This window comes from Emydura macquarii, unplaced genomic scaffold, assembly GCF_026122565.2.
Source record: "Emydura macquarii macquarii isolate MOO-44397 ecotype Brisbane River unplaced genomic scaffold, CSIRO-AGI_Emac_v2 contig_2473, whole genome shotgun sequence".
Taxonomy (NCBI): domain Eukaryota; kingdom Metazoa; phylum Chordata; order Testudines; family Chelidae; genus Emydura; species Emydura macquarii.
In genome coordinates this window covers 24,699,884-24,717,259 of record NW_027132610.1, presented here as the reverse complement: position 1 = coordinate 24,717,259, position 17,376 = coordinate 24,699,884, and the positions used below count along the sequence as shown (strand labels likewise).

General features: G+C 38.9%; 1 protein-coding gene across 6 annotated transcripts in view; it reads left to right on the top strand.

The window, feature by feature from the left end:
• NAA16 (N-alpha-acetyltransferase 16, NatA auxiliary subunit) overlaps positions 1–17,376 on the top strand; it is a 104,091-nt gene that overhangs the window by 12,188 nt on the left and 74,527 nt on the right. For 3 of the 6 annotated variants that reach the window (XM_067563182.1, XM_067563183.1, XM_067563184.1), the window contains exons 1-2: positions 6,367–7,075; positions 11,764–11,868. In XM_067563182.1, the coding sequence (XP_067419283.1) occupies positions 6,805–7,075; positions 11,764–11,868 (376 nt within the window). In that variant the 5' untranslated portion in view covers positions 6,367–6,804. Of the gene's footprint in view, positions 1–6,366; positions 7,076–11,763; positions 11,869–17,376 lie in introns of those variants that run through there. The other 3 variants (XM_067563178.1, XM_067563179.1, XM_067563177.1) reach the window with 2 other exon arrangements.

The window sequence follows — 17,376 nt, the reverse complement described above, 5'->3', positions numbered from 1 at the left end:
ATTGCCAATCAAAGAAATCTGCAGTGTGTTCTTTTTGAATATCCTCTGGAAACATGCACCTTATGTTCACAGTGGGAGAAAAAATACCTCCCTATACATACAAAACAATGGGGGTCTAAATTAGCTGTTACCATTCAAGAAAGATCTTTGAGTCATTGTCAATAGTTCTCTGTAAACATTCATTGAGTGTGCAGAGGCAGTCAAAAAAGCAATCTGTTAGGAAAGGGATAGGTAATAAAACAGAAGATATCATAATGCTACTATTTAAGTCCCAGACCTTGACTACTAGGTATAGTTCTGTTCTCCCCACCCCCCATCTTAAAAAAAACAAAAAAAAACCCTTACTATTGTAAAATACACATAGAGGCAAAAAAGGAGGCTATGGAACAGCTTTCATATGAGGAAAGATTAAAAGGACTCTGTTAGAAAAAAGATAACTAAGGGGGGATATGATAGAGGTCTATAAAATCATGAATGGTGTGGAGAAAGTGAATAAGGAAGTATTATTTACCCCTTCACAGTCCATGAGAACTAGGGGTCACCTGATGCAATTAATAGGCAGTAGGTTTAAAACAAATACAAGAAAATGCTGCTGCTTCACACAGTGCACAGTCAATCTATGGAACTCATCATCGGGATGTTGTGAAGGCCAAAACTATAATTGGGTTCAAAAAAGAATTAGATAGGTCCATCAGTGACTATTAGCCAAGATGGTCGGGGCACAAACTCATGCACCGGTTATCTCTACCTCCAGTTGAGAGAATTTGGGTGTAGGCAATGGGATGGGTCAATTGAAATTGCTCTGCTGTGTTCATTACCTCTGAAGCATTTGGCACAGACTACTGTCAGGGACAGGATAGTGGAATGCATGAACCATTGGTCTGACACAGTATGGGTGTTCTTATTTTTAAAGGCAGACCATTAAAACTTTTTCCAAACTCAGTTATAATTGCAGCATGGATACAAATGATTTTTTAAAATAAATATTGAATATATGTATTTAAAATATTGATGATAAATGTATTAACTTTAAATTAGATTTTTTATTGTTGCTAGTTGTTTACTTCAAATTTTAAAGTGTTAATTTGCTAAATTGCATACTTCGTTCCCTAACAATTAGGAAACTAGACTTTCATATGTTAGATATTTTTTTTCCTTCAGAGATTTCATACTTACAATGCTTATCTATGCTGAAAAAGACAAGTCCAGAGCCTCATATCTTTATCAGAATGACACAAACACAAAACTGATGAGCAAATAATGTGCTGTCTATTCAGTCAACATCACCTTTAAATATGTTGAACTTCTACCAGTCAAAAAAGCTGAAATGACTATCCTCGTCCATCTGGGTTTATAGTTTGAAGACAATGGGAATTACGTTCCTTAGTCACATAGGTGCTTAAGAATGTAACTTTATATTTCTGTTTTTGAAAAATGTTGTTTGTATATTACTTTTTTTTTATGTATTAAAAGTCTAACTCTTCATTGTTAACACTGAAACATTTTTGTTTTAAAGTGACAAAGATTTTATGCTAAGAAGTTTTTAATGAAAATACAATGTTAGTCTCTGATACTGCAAACACTTATACAAATGCTTAACTTGGAAATAGTTCCATTGAAGTAAGTGGAACTATCCATGTGAATAAATTTACATGTGTGTGCAGGATCGGAGGCTTAACTTCTAATATTTTGCCTAATGATTTTGTAAAAGTAAATAAAATATCCTGCCAGTAGCAGTACTTAAAATGTTAACATTTATAATAAACTATAAATGCGGAAGTTGAAATAGCAACAAAAAAAATCAGATTAGTTTTACAAAGCCTTACCCTGATTTAAATCATCACTGCCAATTAATTTATTTGAGATGTAGCAATTTAACATTCCCCTCTTAATGTGTTTTAACCATAGGTGTTACCTTTTGTAGGCTCTGCCCTGAAATTGGTTTGTGACCTTGTTTTTGTCTGGAAATATCAAAATGTTCAACATACAAAATGATGCCTTTCTGTGGTTTTGTAACAAAGTATATCTATATATTAAAATATAATATTCTAGATTAATACAGAAAAAAAGGAATAAACTAAGATGAAGAATGTTCATGTGATTGAAGAAATGACTGGTAGAACACTTTGGTTCTGTTTTTGGCTCTATCATAGGAAGCGTAGGTGACATAAGTTTCTTAAACTTCTTTGTGCCTTAGCTTTTGGTCTGTAATAAGGATATTTACCTTAAAGGATGCTGGGAAGCTTAATTTATCAGTTTTAGTAAAGTACTTCAAAAGTTTCTGAAGGAATGTGCTGTAGAAATTCAGTGTATTAACAGTGGAGCTCTTGGGGGGGCGGGTACCAAAAGCTAAAATGAAATGGAAATGACAAGTAAAGGAATACATTTTAGTTACATATGACCTAATTCGGCTTTCCATATTTATCCCTAAAATTATTCATATTCATTTTGTACTGACTTATCTCTCTTGATATCTATCTGTAGATTTAGAGATAGATATCTGTGATTCTGTATCTGAATTCTAAATAATCCAGTATTCCCTCTGTAATCCAAAGATATGTGCACCTGTTCCTTATCGGTAAGAGAGCTGTATTCAAATTGCTCAGTATTGAAGGTGTAAGAGTATCACATCTGTTGTTTCTAGCTCTAATGTTCCTAAAGTCTGGAAGTCACTGATTGTTAAGACAATTGTGACTTTTGGTTCTGATTCGAACTTAGACTTCCAGTTAAATTCTGAGAAATATTCAAGAGCTCTAAAATTTGAAACAAAAGTATACCACTGAATCATTTCATACTTGTGCTAAGTCCCTGCCCACATTGTTTGCTGTAGTCATGGGACCTAATGGCTACTGATACATTTGGGTGTCAAGGTGATAGATATGCTGGAAATGGCTAGAAAGCTTTATAGTGTGGCTGTTACTGATTCAGTTGTAACATTTGGTGGTCATAACTTTGCTAAAGCCTTGAATGCATCAAAGCTTTAGCCTAGCTAGGGAATGTGGAGGAAGTCCCTTCTGTACTACAAAATGGAACAGTATGTTACTGGTGCCCCTACATTACATTTATAAGTAGAATTTGGGCTGATCAAACTGTTCTACCATAAATTGTATAAATATATTTATAAGCATTTTACTGACTTTATGCATAGTGATAGATAAATTAAGGCCAAATCTACACTAGAGTATGTTGGTTGTAGCAATGCTGGCAAACCCTCCTGTTGTAGACTCAGTTCATACTGCCCAAAAAGTGACTTTTTTGGTATAGCTTATGCTGGTTTGTTGCGTGAAATAAACTACTTTATGCTGGTATAGAAATCTTTGGGGGGAGGGGGAGGGGAAATCACAACCCAAACTGACATTACTATGTCAGCAAAAATTTCTAATGTAGAGACCTAGCCTAATTACCTAGTTGGAGGAATAGTCACTCCTCTTAAGGTTGTCCAAATAATGTGGCCCTGTTCCAAAGGACTTAAAATCTAGAGGAGGACAACTGAGATGTTCAAGACAATACCGAGTGGGCGCTTTGAAGTTTCATGGAGAATACCTGGTTTAGTAGCATCTTCAAGATGGAAGTGCTTACAACAATTTTGATTGAATAGATACTGCTCTCCTGTTGCTAAACAACCAATGGAGAAATGATCATGGTGCCAGGAGATAGGTTGTTTTTTTTTTTTTTTTTTTTTTTCCAAATCTAAGATCTTGACTGTTAATTCTAGATACTGTGACACTGTTTTGTTTCTGAGGTATTTACCTTGTCATTCTAGCAAAACTTCAGTTTGTGTAATTACATTTTATCTACATAAACATATTCTTAGTTGGATATAGCATTCATCGCTTTCTGATTGTGTTGCTGTCTGATGTTGAATACTTGTTTCACCTCATAGCCATTTAAATGTTGAGTAAAGTTAAAATATGTAAAAGTGCTTTAGGATCTTCCTGGATGAAAGGTGCATATAAATGTAAGTCAAATTGAAGTGTTTATTTTATTCAGATATATAGGAGCAAAAACATTTGCCCCAAGCTCTTAAGTGCTCTTGACAATTCCTTTAAAGATAAAGAAATGGAGGGGTAAAATCCTTAATATTCTCTTTCTCCTCCCCCCCCCCCCCAAAAAAAAAAAATTAAAATTAAATAAATAAATAAAGATGAGCCACATAAAGGTCAGCAAATCTGAATTATTTCAGACAAATATGGGAAACTAGTTCTAAACTAGAAGAGCATACGCTGAAAATGCTCTGTGAACAGTTTTCCCTTTAGCTTATACAAAAGGGCTTTAGCTTAAGAGGCCTCTGGTTACAACTGCACCAGTGTATGGCACAGAAAAGCTGCCTTTGACATGAACAGGTCCTTAGCCATTTAGGGTTTCATAGATCAATATGCTACATGGAAACACTTGCAGCCATGGTAGATCTTAGGGATGTAGCATGCTTGCAGCAAGGTACTTAGCAATTGGATTGCTATATTATGCAACAGCTTCATTTCATAATTTAAGTCTCAACCTAAGAAGAATATATTACAGCAATTGCTCGATGTGACACAGGTTAGGAATGTATGACATTAATGAGGTCTGCATTTGAAAGAGAAACTATTTGGCTAACTGTAAATTTGGGAGTGGGAGGGGAAGCCATCTAAGTGTCAACTGGAAGCTGATCACCCACCAGCCTTAAACATATAGAGGCTTAAACATAAGGAGTAGTTCCATGGGGTAAAGAAGCAATTTCCCAACTCTATTCTTAGGGATCTTGAAAGCAGCCCTATCTACTTCCCTGTGAAGTGATTCAGGTACGTCAGTCAGCATGTACCTGTATTCCATGGTGTTAGGCAACTGATCTTAAATCTGTCTTCATCCATCTCTAGGATTTCAGCCAGCACAACTAATGTACCATATGTAGGTCTGTGGTGAAAGAAATTGTAGGCATCTAGATTTTGAGAATGATCTTAACCATAATTTTAGTGACTCTAATTCCAAAGGGATATTTAGACATAGGTTGATTGATACAGAGTATCTTCAAGAATCTATGCTGTTTTAATTGAAGCTGGTAACCTGCCTTCTTTGAGGGAAGCATTGACAATCCCCATTAGCACTGTCCATTATATCTCCAGTGGGCTTGATCAGTCAGCACAGGCTGTAGCACAAAGTGAAGCATTTGTCTCCCCCATCTAAGATGTTGCCCTGCCTCTGCAAGTGGAGACAGTTAGATCCAAATCTATACATTCTTTGTCACAAAATCACAATTTCCTCCAAACAGGAAGTACTCAAATCATTCACCAAGTAGAAATAGCTTTGGCTGTCTATGAAACAATTCCATTGGTTTTACCTGTCTATGAAACAAATCCACAGATTAAAATTTGGCATATGTTACTGTGGAGTAAACAAATTTGTTCCTTCACATAGTGAGTTTTGGATGCATTGGGGTGATTTAAAGCAGAACCAGTTTTATTTTCCTGCTCTTCAGGATCTTGTATAAGATGGTCATGCTATATTCAATCCAATTTTAAGGGAGGGGGATTTGTACTTCAGGTGAGACTCTTCTCCTCCTCCCCTCCCCCCCCCATTGGTTCATGCGCCATTAACTATCCACCTGTTACCATCCATGCCATATATGGTATTGTCCCACAAGTTTTTGATATTTCCATCTTTAATCAAATCCTAAGTGGTGGAAACCTTGACTCTGACTTTGTGTTCATCAATATGAACTGGAGACTGGAATTCTTGTTTTCAGAGAGTTCATGCTCTTGAGAGATAATTACAGGTAAAACCAACGGAATGGAAATAAAATATCCTGTTTAAAGTGCCTGAATCTCTTTCTGCTTCGTCTTCCCGTGCCCACTCGCACAGGAGCCTTCCCATGTTCCGAAAATGTAGCAGTGCAGTATTGTTCTATTGTCTTGTTCTCCCTGAGGTGACCAATGGGATGCATTTCCAGGATATGCAACAGTGGTAGTTTTAAGGCAGTAACTATCCTACTCAACAGCTGTCCCTGATCCCAACACTGCAAAGAGAACCCTCCTTTCCTTGGATCCATGTTAAGCTTCCCAGGAATAGAATGAGGATACATGCCTACACAATCTTAACTCTGCAGCTTTGAGTAGTGCTCCAATACACCCATACTTACCCATCATTAAACAGACAAAACTCATCTCCAACTTATCTGCCTACAATCTCCATGGCAAGAAGACCCCTGTGCCTCACTACTGGCACAACCAACATGTCATAGCATTGAAATTAAGCATATTGGACCTCTTAAGGTACATGTGAATCTTTTTCCTTTGATATCTCAAATGAGGGTCAGGGAGAGGGGCTGAGTACCCTTCAGAGGTGCATGGTCCCTCCGTATCACCTCATATCACAACTGCAGGACTTCTAAACAGCACTGCCTAATCCCTCTACCATTTAGTATAACTGCACCTAACACACTGAATGCAGTTGTAGTTCATGCAGATAATTTCTAGTAGTTATTGCCGGCTCCAGGAGGCAGAGTTAAGGTTGCATCACCATCTGCATTTGATCTGTTTCCTGGCTTTCAGAAATTTGCATTTTGATTAATTCACTGTTCTTGAAGGGCATGAGATATTACTGTGCAGCATTAACTCTGTGTTAACGATGATTTTTGTCAGTAAATAATTAGGAATCTCTAACCTTTCTTTCATATCAAAATCCATCCACACTCCTACTTGCCCTTCCTGTACCCATGGGAATATTATAGCTACCCCCTATCAGATTATTTACCAAAAAGCTATTTTGTATTCTGGCAGCACTCATAATGATAAACAATGTCCAAACGCACATACAGGCCTTCCCTCAATGTGGAAGAGAAACAACATACAAAGTGTCAAGGGAGCAGAATTAAATAGAATTTTAATTAGTGGTCTGATTGCTGTTTTGTCACTGCAGGACCTGCTGAACTATTTTGTACTAGTCTATTTTGCTGGACTACTCTATTTTAAAAGCACTTTCAGTAGTGTAATCCAAACCAATGTTTTTTTCCAGAAATGTTACGAACAAAAACAATACAAAAATGGACTCAAGTTTTGCAAGATGATCCTCTCCAACCCGAAGTTTGCTGAACATGGAGGTAATTGCATGTTTTGAAAGACTTGTCCCTGTGAGAACACAAATTTTAAACAGTATACAGGCCGTTCTGATTATTTCTTTGTGGTAGAACCACCCATCATTGAGGGAATAAGGACCTCATTGCTAACGACTAGCTGAGTACAACACTTGGCTTTCAGTCTTTATTGTAGCCAGCTGTAACTCCTGGTTCACAGCAACAGCAGAGGCACTGACTATAGGAGGCACAATCCAAGCTGCATCTCCTTTTCTTAAATACTTTTCTGCAGTTGAATAATGACTTTTTGAAAAGAAAGTAAAGCCTAATCTGCAGCAGAGTCTGTCTCACTGAAAACAAAGCTTAGCTACACTAGCCCTTGTACATTCTGGCTTGAAAGTCCAAGCTTCTCATTGTCTATTTGTAGTAGTTCCTGTTAAATTCAGTGAGGCCTGGATTTAAAAAACAAAAAACCTTTCTTCAGAGGAGATCAGAAATACTTGCCTTTTGGCAGGAAAGTTTTAAATTCTTATCTTTCCCCTACTGTAAGTTATAACATCACTATTTATATTTAGCTGTATTCCTTAAGTAAGCTTTGTATTACTTATACCATGAATTATATGACATGAAAGGCAGAACCTAGAAGTCATGTTTTGGCATGTATCGTAGAAATTAGAGGTGGAGATGGTGTGTTGGTTCAGTTGGTCCATACCTGTCATAGTTTAAGATCCATCATGTAGCACACCTAAAATTACGCAATTTTCCTCTGTGTGGAATTCTTGAGTTATTTGCTTTCAGAAGGATCACTGTTTTTTCTCCCCCCACCATCCCAAAATTCAACTTCAATGTTCCTTTTCTTAGTTTTAGGCTGTTAGTACCCACTCAGATAAATACATTTCTTTTGAGTACTTATACCCTTCATTGTTTGTAGCCTACTGTTGTATATGTGTCCCAGTTGACTTTGCCTAAATGTGTGTGTTTTTAATTTTCCATCATCTCAGCTTCTCCTGCTAATAATTTTTTATTCTCAAAACTCCCTCAAGTATGACAGCATGTAACATGGTGTGCGTGACTAAATGCACTTATTTCTGTTGCAGTCATATCAAAGCTGTACAGAGATGTTGCCTTCCCAGCTCTTGGCACGATGCATTCATATTTGAAGCACAAAATCACACCTGTCTTTTATAGCTATCTCACACTGTAAATTTGTTTCTTTATTTCCTGTCCACTCTTGCCATCCCAGGTCTCTTTTCAGCATTACTGTTTCTCCGATTTCTTCTTTTATTGTCCTAGAGCAGTGGGTTTCCACCTGTGGTCTATGTGTAAGGGTCTGTGAAAAGTTGTCATTACCATAGAACAGTGGTTCTTCTTTGAGTGCTTGCACGTGTCCATTCCAATATAGGTGTGTATGTGCCCTGAGCACAGTTGCTGAAAATTTTTCCCTCAGTGGTATCTGTGAGGACGGCTCTGGAGCCGTGCGTCCATAGTGCCGATTTAAAGGGCACCGTTGACCCCATGCCCTCTCAGTTCCTTTTTACTGCAAAGGACAGAACTGCTCTATCCTTGATCTTGCAAAACTTCCTCCAATTTTACAGGGACACAGAAGGTTTCTCAGATTTGTTGTGGATCATATGCAGTACCAATTCACAGTTCTCCATTCAGCATGTGGGCTGGCCTGCAAGTGTTTACCAAATGCATGGCAGTAATAATGGCCTTCTTGAGGAGGCAAGGGGTTCAGGTGTACCTTTACCTTGACGACTGGCTGGTCAGATGCCAGACCAGGGCTCAAGTGGAGTCTAGCATCCACTTAACGTTCCGGGACCTGGGTCTGCTTATAAATATGCAGATATCCACCCTTGCCCCGATACAGAGGATAGAATTTATCGTGGCAGTGCTTGACTCTGTCCAAGCCAGAACCTTCCTCCCAGAATGGTGCTTTTTAGCAATCGTGGAACTCATAGCATGTCTCAAGGATCACCCGATGATGATGGCCCAGAGTTGCCTGGGACTCTTGGGTCTCATGGCCACATGTACCTCCACCTGGTTTCATCAAGGCTTATGGGCCTCCCGTTCGAGCCCCTGGTGTCTTGCTTGCTGCTATACTTCTCCTGGAAGGTTTCCTCCTTAGTGGCCGTTACTTTGTCCAGAAGGGTTTCAGAGATGCATGCCCTCTGTTGTACATGGTGTTATTTAAGGATAAGGTGCAGTTGTGTCATCACCCAGCTTTCCTTCTGATGATGGTCTCCCAGTTTCATAGCTTGATGTCTATCTTCCTACTGGTTTTCTGTCCGAAACCACATGTGAACAGGGAAGAACAGAGGCTCCACTCATTGAATGTTAGGCATTTACTGGCTTTCTGCATAGAAAGAACCAAACTGTTCCAGAAATCTATCCAGCTGTTTGCAGCAGTTGCAGAGACGATGAAAGGTTTCCCATCTCAGCTCAGAGAATTTCTTCATGGATCGCATCATGTATCTGCACGGATTACAAATTGGCAGGTGTTCCCACCCCACCTGTCCTTGCTGCTCCATTCCACAAGAGTGCAGACATCTTCAGTGGTGTTTCTAGCACCGGTCCCTATTAAGGACATTTACAGAGCAGCGACTTGGTTCACACATTTGCTTCTCCTTATGCCATCACTCAGCAGTCTAGGGATGATGCTTGATTTGGCCAAGCTGTGTTGTAGTCAGCATGTCAGTGAACTCTGAGATCACCACCTGTGCAACTGCTTGGGAGTCACCTACATTGGAATGGACATATGCAAAAAGAAAAAATGGTTACTTTCTTTCTGTAACTGTTTGTTCTTCGAGATGTGTTGCACATGTCCATTCCAAGACCCATCCTGCTACCTCTTTTATCAGAGTTGGCCGGAAAGAAGAAACTGAGGGGGCGTGGGGTCAGCGGTGCCTTTTATACCAGAGCTGTGGATGCGAGGCACCAGAGATGACCAGGTGGATACCACTGAGAGAAAATTTTATGACGACTCTGCTCGGGATGCACACTTACATTGGGATGGACATGTGCAACACATTTCAAAGAAGAACAGTTATGGAAGGTATAACTGTTTTTTCAAACTATAGTCTGTATATCTCTGGGTGTCTGCAGACTATTTCTAATATTTCCAAAGGGGTCCTCACCTCCATTTGAAATTTTTCTAGGGTGAAATGAAAAAAGGTTGAAAACCACAGTCCTAGATCAGTATAATTGTCTCTGTAGGTCATAGAGGTCTTCCAGCTTCTGATCCCCTGCTTTAACCATAAGACCATTCTTCTTGCTCTGATTATCTAGAGTATAACTACATTATTGCAATTTTTACAAGAAGTTACTTCAGGTCACTGAATCTTAACTGCACCAAAGCAAATCAAATGTTTTCTTGTTTGCTTGCAGAAGGACAAATAGAAAATACAAAGTGTATCTTAGTTCTGTGTGAGGCATTGGTATTGACGATCTAAAAAACTAGGTCAGGAATCAAATCACTTCAGTAACAAAGTGCTGAGCACTGTTAAGCCATTGCCCTGATCTAGTTTCAGTGCACTGATTAACTTGTTACTGAATTAAATTCAAAGCATCTTGCACTTGTATCACTGTGATATATCAGGGCTTGATACAGACTAATGAGCAGCTGTCACCCTTGCCTTGCAACATTGGATGCTTCACAATGCCTTGCTGAACAAGTTCCCACCTGGCTGCTCATAAACAGACTTCCAGGGTGTAACCCATGGTGTGGCTTGCACGCTGGCTCCCATAAGCCTTGGTTATACTGCAGGGTGACCCCAGCACACCCCCCGTTCTAGATTTTCCCTTAGAAATGTATGTCCTGAGCTGCCCAGCCCTCTATGGACAATACAAGTTATAGAGAATCCGTTATTTCTTGAATAGAAATAATATGAACATAGCTTGCCACCCCACTGGAGTTTCCCAGACGCTTCAATTTAAACTGGATTAGATAAAACAATAAAACAAGTCAATTAACTACAAAGGGAGATTTTAAATGAGTATAAGTAATGAGGTGTAAAGGTCAGAAATAGTTTCAAGAAAAATAAAGATAAAATGCTACTGGTGCCTAATTGAACAAATTATATTAAATTCAAAGCAACATTCTCACCACAAGCCTCTTGCAGTCTTACTGACCAAACTCTTTAAGTCAGGATCCCTTCTCCAGTCCAAAAGTTGCTTCCCTTATTCCTTCAGATGCAGTGAACTGATGGGCAGAGAGAGAGAGAGAGGAGGGGGCATGGTACCTTGGGGTATTTGTTGCTCCGTTTTATGGGTTCAGTCTCCCTCTTGAAAAACCTTTCCAGCTGGGTACCAGAAGAGAAAAAGTCTATGGGGAAGGCTGTTCCCTGCTGCATTCTTCTCAATTGTTTGAGCTTTCTTTGTTTCCCTTCCTGCTTAATGACTCTATTTACTGCTTAAATACAAATTTAAGCAGAGTGCACATTCCTTTGTTTAGGCAGACCTGTTTGCCAACCTCAGTTAGGAATGTGGTAATAACACCATACATTGGAATCTTACAACTTTTACAGTGTTGTCACATATATTTCATCATGACAATATTGACCAGCAAATTAAGCCTTACAAGGCAAACTTTGTATAAAGATTATTACTATAGTGTGTAGTGTGTGGATACAAAGGTACATTCTGTCACAGTCACCATAAATGGTAGGTATATGTTTTGATTTCTCACATTCATAAGTACAAAATCTTTTCTACAGAGACCTTGGCTATGAAAGGACTGACCTTGAACTGTTTAGGAAAGAAAGAAGAAGCATACGAATTTGTTCGTAAAGGACTTCGTAATGATGTAAAGAGTCATGTCTGTATCCTTTCTGATGTATAACTTGACCTTTTTAATATTGATTGCCTTTGTTTTGCACAAATATTCTTCTGTTGTGTCTCAGAAGTCCATAAAGTGGCCCTCTGATCAGAAGCTAGGTATCAGATTTGTTTTAAAGTCCATAAAGTATCCTTTTAGTACATATCTTCTTGATTGCTTTAACACAGACCTTTTCTATTGTGAAAGAATAATAGTAGGAAATGTTTCCCCTCAAAATTTGTCTTGTGTGCCAGGTAATTGCATTATGAAAAGGGAGAGATCTTGATGGATTCAGGTAGATGCAGGAACTACAAAGCACTGCTACTTTTTGTGTTAAAAACAAATAAACAAAAAAAATCCTTTGCCAACTAAAATAAAAACAAAGGGTTTTTTTCACGCATTTGTTTTTTTCCCATTTGGATGCATTCTCCCACTTTTATGGGCATTTCATTGTTACATGCTTCCTGCAAATTGGATGTTGTGCACATAAAATCATCAGTGCATTCTTTTAAAGGTAGGTTTGTTTGTTTGGTTTTGGGTTTGGGTTTGGTTTGGTTTGGTTTGGTATAAGAAGTCAGGATTTGGTCAATTTTTCAATGGTACAGCAAAAGTAGACCATACAATAAAACATAGCATAAAGTGGTCGTGGTTAGAATTCTATTAGATGGACCATGTAACAATGAAACCTTGGGAAACAACTTTCTTCATGGTGATCAAAATCTTTTTTAGCTACTATTCTTAAAGCTCAACTGCAGTTATCTTTCATTTTAGAACTTGTCTACGCAGAGACTTAGTGCATGGTAAGTTGGAGTGAGAATGTACAGCACACTAGCATGATGTGCACTAAAAGTTCTGTAGTGCACTTTCATGTACAGTGTAGAACTTTTAGGGCATGGCAGGTTACTTTTAGTGTGCTGTACATTCCCACTCTGACTTGACACACACTGTCTCCTTGTGGACAAGCCGTAACTTGTTACAGCTTCTGCATTTATTTAGATCTGTTCAGTGCACTTATCTCAGGCTTTAAGTGAATTACAAACATATAAACAAATGTTGATAACAAACCAGACCAGGCTTCTGTCCAAAGATCATAATTAAAATCCAGACAACTGTCTACTCTCTCTTCTCTATCCTATAAATCATTTTTTCAATGAAATAGGGGAAGGTGACTCATAGTCCACCTATGTTGGACTGAATTTCTTCAGGTAATCTCAAATTTTTTTTAAGTAAAACTGAGACATAAGTCTTATTTTGTTTTGACTGGCTTTGTATGCTACCTTATTACTTGTTCTTGCACTTTTCAACCCTTAAAGCAAAAATTACAAATAGATTTAAGAGTTGAAAGTTGAAGAAAAGTTTTAACTCAATTTTAGTGCAACTTTTCACTCTTCTCACAACTCACACTTTATTCAGAATTTGTATTAATTGATCTTGCACTCCCAAGTCTAAAAAGAGTTCTCCATTCTCAAGAGTTTTGGTTCCTAAACACCGTGAGGTTGGATTCAGGGTGAGAACAGTAAACAGCCTAGGCAAGATGGTTAGGCAGGATGGTTACTTGCCATCTTGCCTAACCACCCCTGTTAGTTAGGACTGACAAAGTTTTGACTACAAGTAGAGTTGCTCATAAGTTACTTCACTTATCCAGCACTTTCGCTTTTCAACCTACTCCATAAAATCTTGCTTTTGGTATCATTTTCAATGAGTGACTCTCCTTGCCTTCTAATCAAGTCTTTCATTTGTGTATTTGATGGACTTCGCTGCTTCAGTTTTCACTGGTTCACATGTGTCAGTAGGTCTTTGATCCCTGAAAACTTTAGGGGAACCTCAGTTTCATTGTCTGGCTTTTGTCAGGCATCAATATTAATTTTTTGCCTCTACCTCTTTATTTAGAACTTCAGAGTTCATCTGTCTGTTTTCAATTTTGGGGTTTTTTTTCAGGTCATTCGCTGCTTCAATCCCTTGGAAGGAAGAAAGCAGCTCTGTTCAGTAGAATTGCTTAATTCCAGCTGCTGAGGACTCAGGGTAGCAGGGTAATGGTATTTACTTGAGCAAATGAGAGCTCTGTAGTTTTTCTGCTGCAAATACATTGCTCCTGCAGTAACTCTCTGTCAGGATCTGACTCTTTCCTGGGTTCCCAGGAACTTAAATTGACACCAATCGAAGAATCTAAGAGCTGGATTTGAGCGCTGTCTCAGTCATTGAACCCCAGACAGAATAGGATTATCATGTGCTTGTACCCTATCTTGGAATAGTTTATTGAAAGCATGACAGACGCCCACATCATTACTACAAAGCCAGTCGAATGGATCCTCCGTAAGTTATCACTTGTTAAGTCCCTGGTATTTCTCCATACTGTACAAAAAGACTGGTGGTCATGACTAGGATGAAGATGAGAAGAATTAATGTTACTGTGCACCAGAACCCTAAGCTCTGGTGCCGGGCTCCGTTTAACAAAGGATTTACCAATCCATGTCCGAGTCCTTCGCATCTCTTGATTACCTGGTTTTTCATGCCCAAGGAGCAGGGTAAGCATGATCAGATGCCCTTTTAGATAGGAGGTGCAATGAAGAGAACTGTTGTCTCAGAAGGTGAGGTTTGCCTGGAGGTCTGCTTTCCTTGTGTTCTCCCAGGACCAGCAAAAGCTTGAGGATCCAACCTTCATCAGAGAAACTGCTTGGAGCAGGAAAGCCCTTTCTTCGTAAGGCAAAGAGGATATTAAAGCTATCTTGCATTCACGTGAGCCCAAGTTCGGTCTCTTGGGTTTCTTCCACAGGGAACAAAGGGAAACAGTCCAATTAAAAATCTGGTGTATATGTTGGTAGTTGGTTTCAAGGAGATTCTGTGTATTGCCCCTTCCCCCACCTGCACTGGTTAAGGTTCCTTTGCCCACAGCAGCTGCTGCTGAAAGGACCCAAGCTCCCTTTCAGCAAAGGTATTTTTTGTTTGATTTTTTTTTTTTAAAGGGAGCTTTGAAGGATTATGGAATATGTAGCCAGTTTACATTAGTCTTCTGTGACTTCATTGTCTGAGGAGAAGTAGGAGATCCTTACCCTAATTGCTGCATCACTTTGACTATACAGGTCCTCCTGAACATTGTTCAGTCAGATTACAAAATACACTTCGTTTGAAAAAGAGAGAAGGGGTCCAGAAAGTTCCTGATCAAAAAGAGAGGAGGGCTCTTACCAATTCTGAATCTTATATGTAAATCAATATCTAGTCAAAAGAGTTCATTTTCAGTCTGAGAACAAATGTCTCTTATAGAGAAGGCGACACGTTATGTGCTCTGAACTTTTGCAAACACAGATGTAGGATTACTTTTCAAGCATCCAAAATGTTATTAACTTATTAAAGGGAATAGCATAGTCAATTTCTTGTCTTGCATTTTTGGGCTGACATCAGCATCAGGTTTTCATTGAATACTTGGTGATAGAGACCTCTTTGTGCCAATATGATTTTGTTTCCCTTATTCCTTGTCTGGCCAACACCATCACTTTGAAGGGATTTGGAAGCTCAGACACCATTAGGTGTTGAAACCACAGTGGTTTGTGATAAATTGCTCAAAGCTCCATGTTGTCCCTAGCACACTATTGGAATATACTGAGCTGAGTTGTGTCTAGAAGGACTCTGATCTTCCTGCTATTGCATACAAACCAAGTCATCATCAGTCTGACAGGTTGCATATTCAGTATCTATCTGGTTACAACTTGTACTGTTATAAATCCTGGATCTCATAGACCTAACTGTATAGATATGCCACAGATACAATGAGTCAGCTTGAATGAATTTTGAAGTACCAATAGAAGAAAGCCCTATAGGGGATTTCTGTCCCTGAACTGTAGCCTGGCAGCAAAAACCTGGAGTCCTGTCAACCAATGCCAATTGGACTTTCATATGCCACCACTCAAACTGCAGTTAGTATGCAGGCATTTAACTTTTTGAATGAGGAGCCCATCTTCAGGGATTCCATACTTATAAAACTTGGCCTTCTCAAGAGTAGTAGCAATATCATCATTGTTGGAGAGGTGAAAGGTGGTCCTATATTCACTAAGGACTTTCAGAGACCTGATATCCCAAAAGATTGTCCATTTGAATCAGAACCATTGGATTGTATCCTGTATAAACAGGAGGTGATAACTGCCCTTCCTGTGTCAGGAAGAGTGAGAGTGGACTTTGTCCTATGTAACATGATGTTCCTGGTAGTCATGTACCTGGCAGAGCACCACAATTGCAGATTATGTTGATCTGTGACATATCCTCATAAATGGTCTCGGAATTAAGGAATATTGAATAAGATTTTCTTCTGGTGGAGAACGTCAAAGGTGACTATATTCCCACTTACATCATGGTACTGACTTTTTTCATTGTAGAATGGGTGAGCTTCTGGGTCTAGTGCAGTGGTTCTTAACCTTTCCAAACTACTGTACCCCTGAAGCCTGAGTCCCACCCCCACAGGGCTGAGGCATGTAACTTAGTTTCATGGCGCCCCTGTGGCTCCAGGCAATTGCCTTTCTTGCCACCCCCAATACCAGCTCTGCACTTGCGACCCCTCTAAACCCCCAGGTTAAGAAACACTGGTCTAGTGTCTGGTTTACCTCATGCCAAGTTTTACAAAGTAAGTTGAAGCTATAGACTTATCCAAGATTTGTATCTCTGGTTGTATTGTTGTTCCATTTGGCCTGTTCTGCCAACTGTCTTCCCACACCTGTGTACTCATTCAGTGAGGCTGTTCTCAATATACTTTATCTTAATTGTTCCCTCGAGTTCTGCTTAGAGCAGATTGCTTAGATGAATGTGATTACTAAAAGGACCATGTTGAACTTTGCATTTTTATGATCTGACTGGCTTAAAATTTGACCATGTCAGTGCTCATTCAGTCTGAGGCACAGTGGCTCAACTCTGGGGTTTCCATTTTACTCAAAGCAGCCATGTAGTCTTTGCTCAATACATTTTACAAAGTGCTGTATTGCTTGGATTCTTCTTTCAGGCAAGAATCCCACTTCAGATTCTCAGTCCTACAGAACCTGTTTCTGAAGTATAGGAGGCTTTCTGCTCTGCCACTTCAGCCCCCACCGTTTTTGTTTCAGTGTGCCTCTTACTTAAGCTGGAGAAATTTTTTTAAATTTTTCTATTTTGGATGCATTCTGCAGGCTATGTATTAAGCCTGTTTTCTGTGTGATGTCTTATACTATTAACATCCTTACTCTTTTTGCCTTGGGACATCCATGGAACTTCTTTCTTCAGGAGCTGAGATTCCTAATTAGATGAGATCTTCAGAGAATGTGAAATTACTTATCCACAGAAACAGAATTACAAGTTATGTACTGGCAAGGTTCTTGTTCACCCACCCTTTTAAGCATCTGAGTTTTAAGGTAGTATTTATTTTTTACACTTAGTTGTATTCTACCATTTTAAGGTATTTTTCAATCTTTTTCTCTTTTTTTTTTTTTTTTTTTTTTTTTTTGAGTGATCAGCTAATATTTTTGGGGTGAGTAGTTGCTTCCCACTCAAAGAA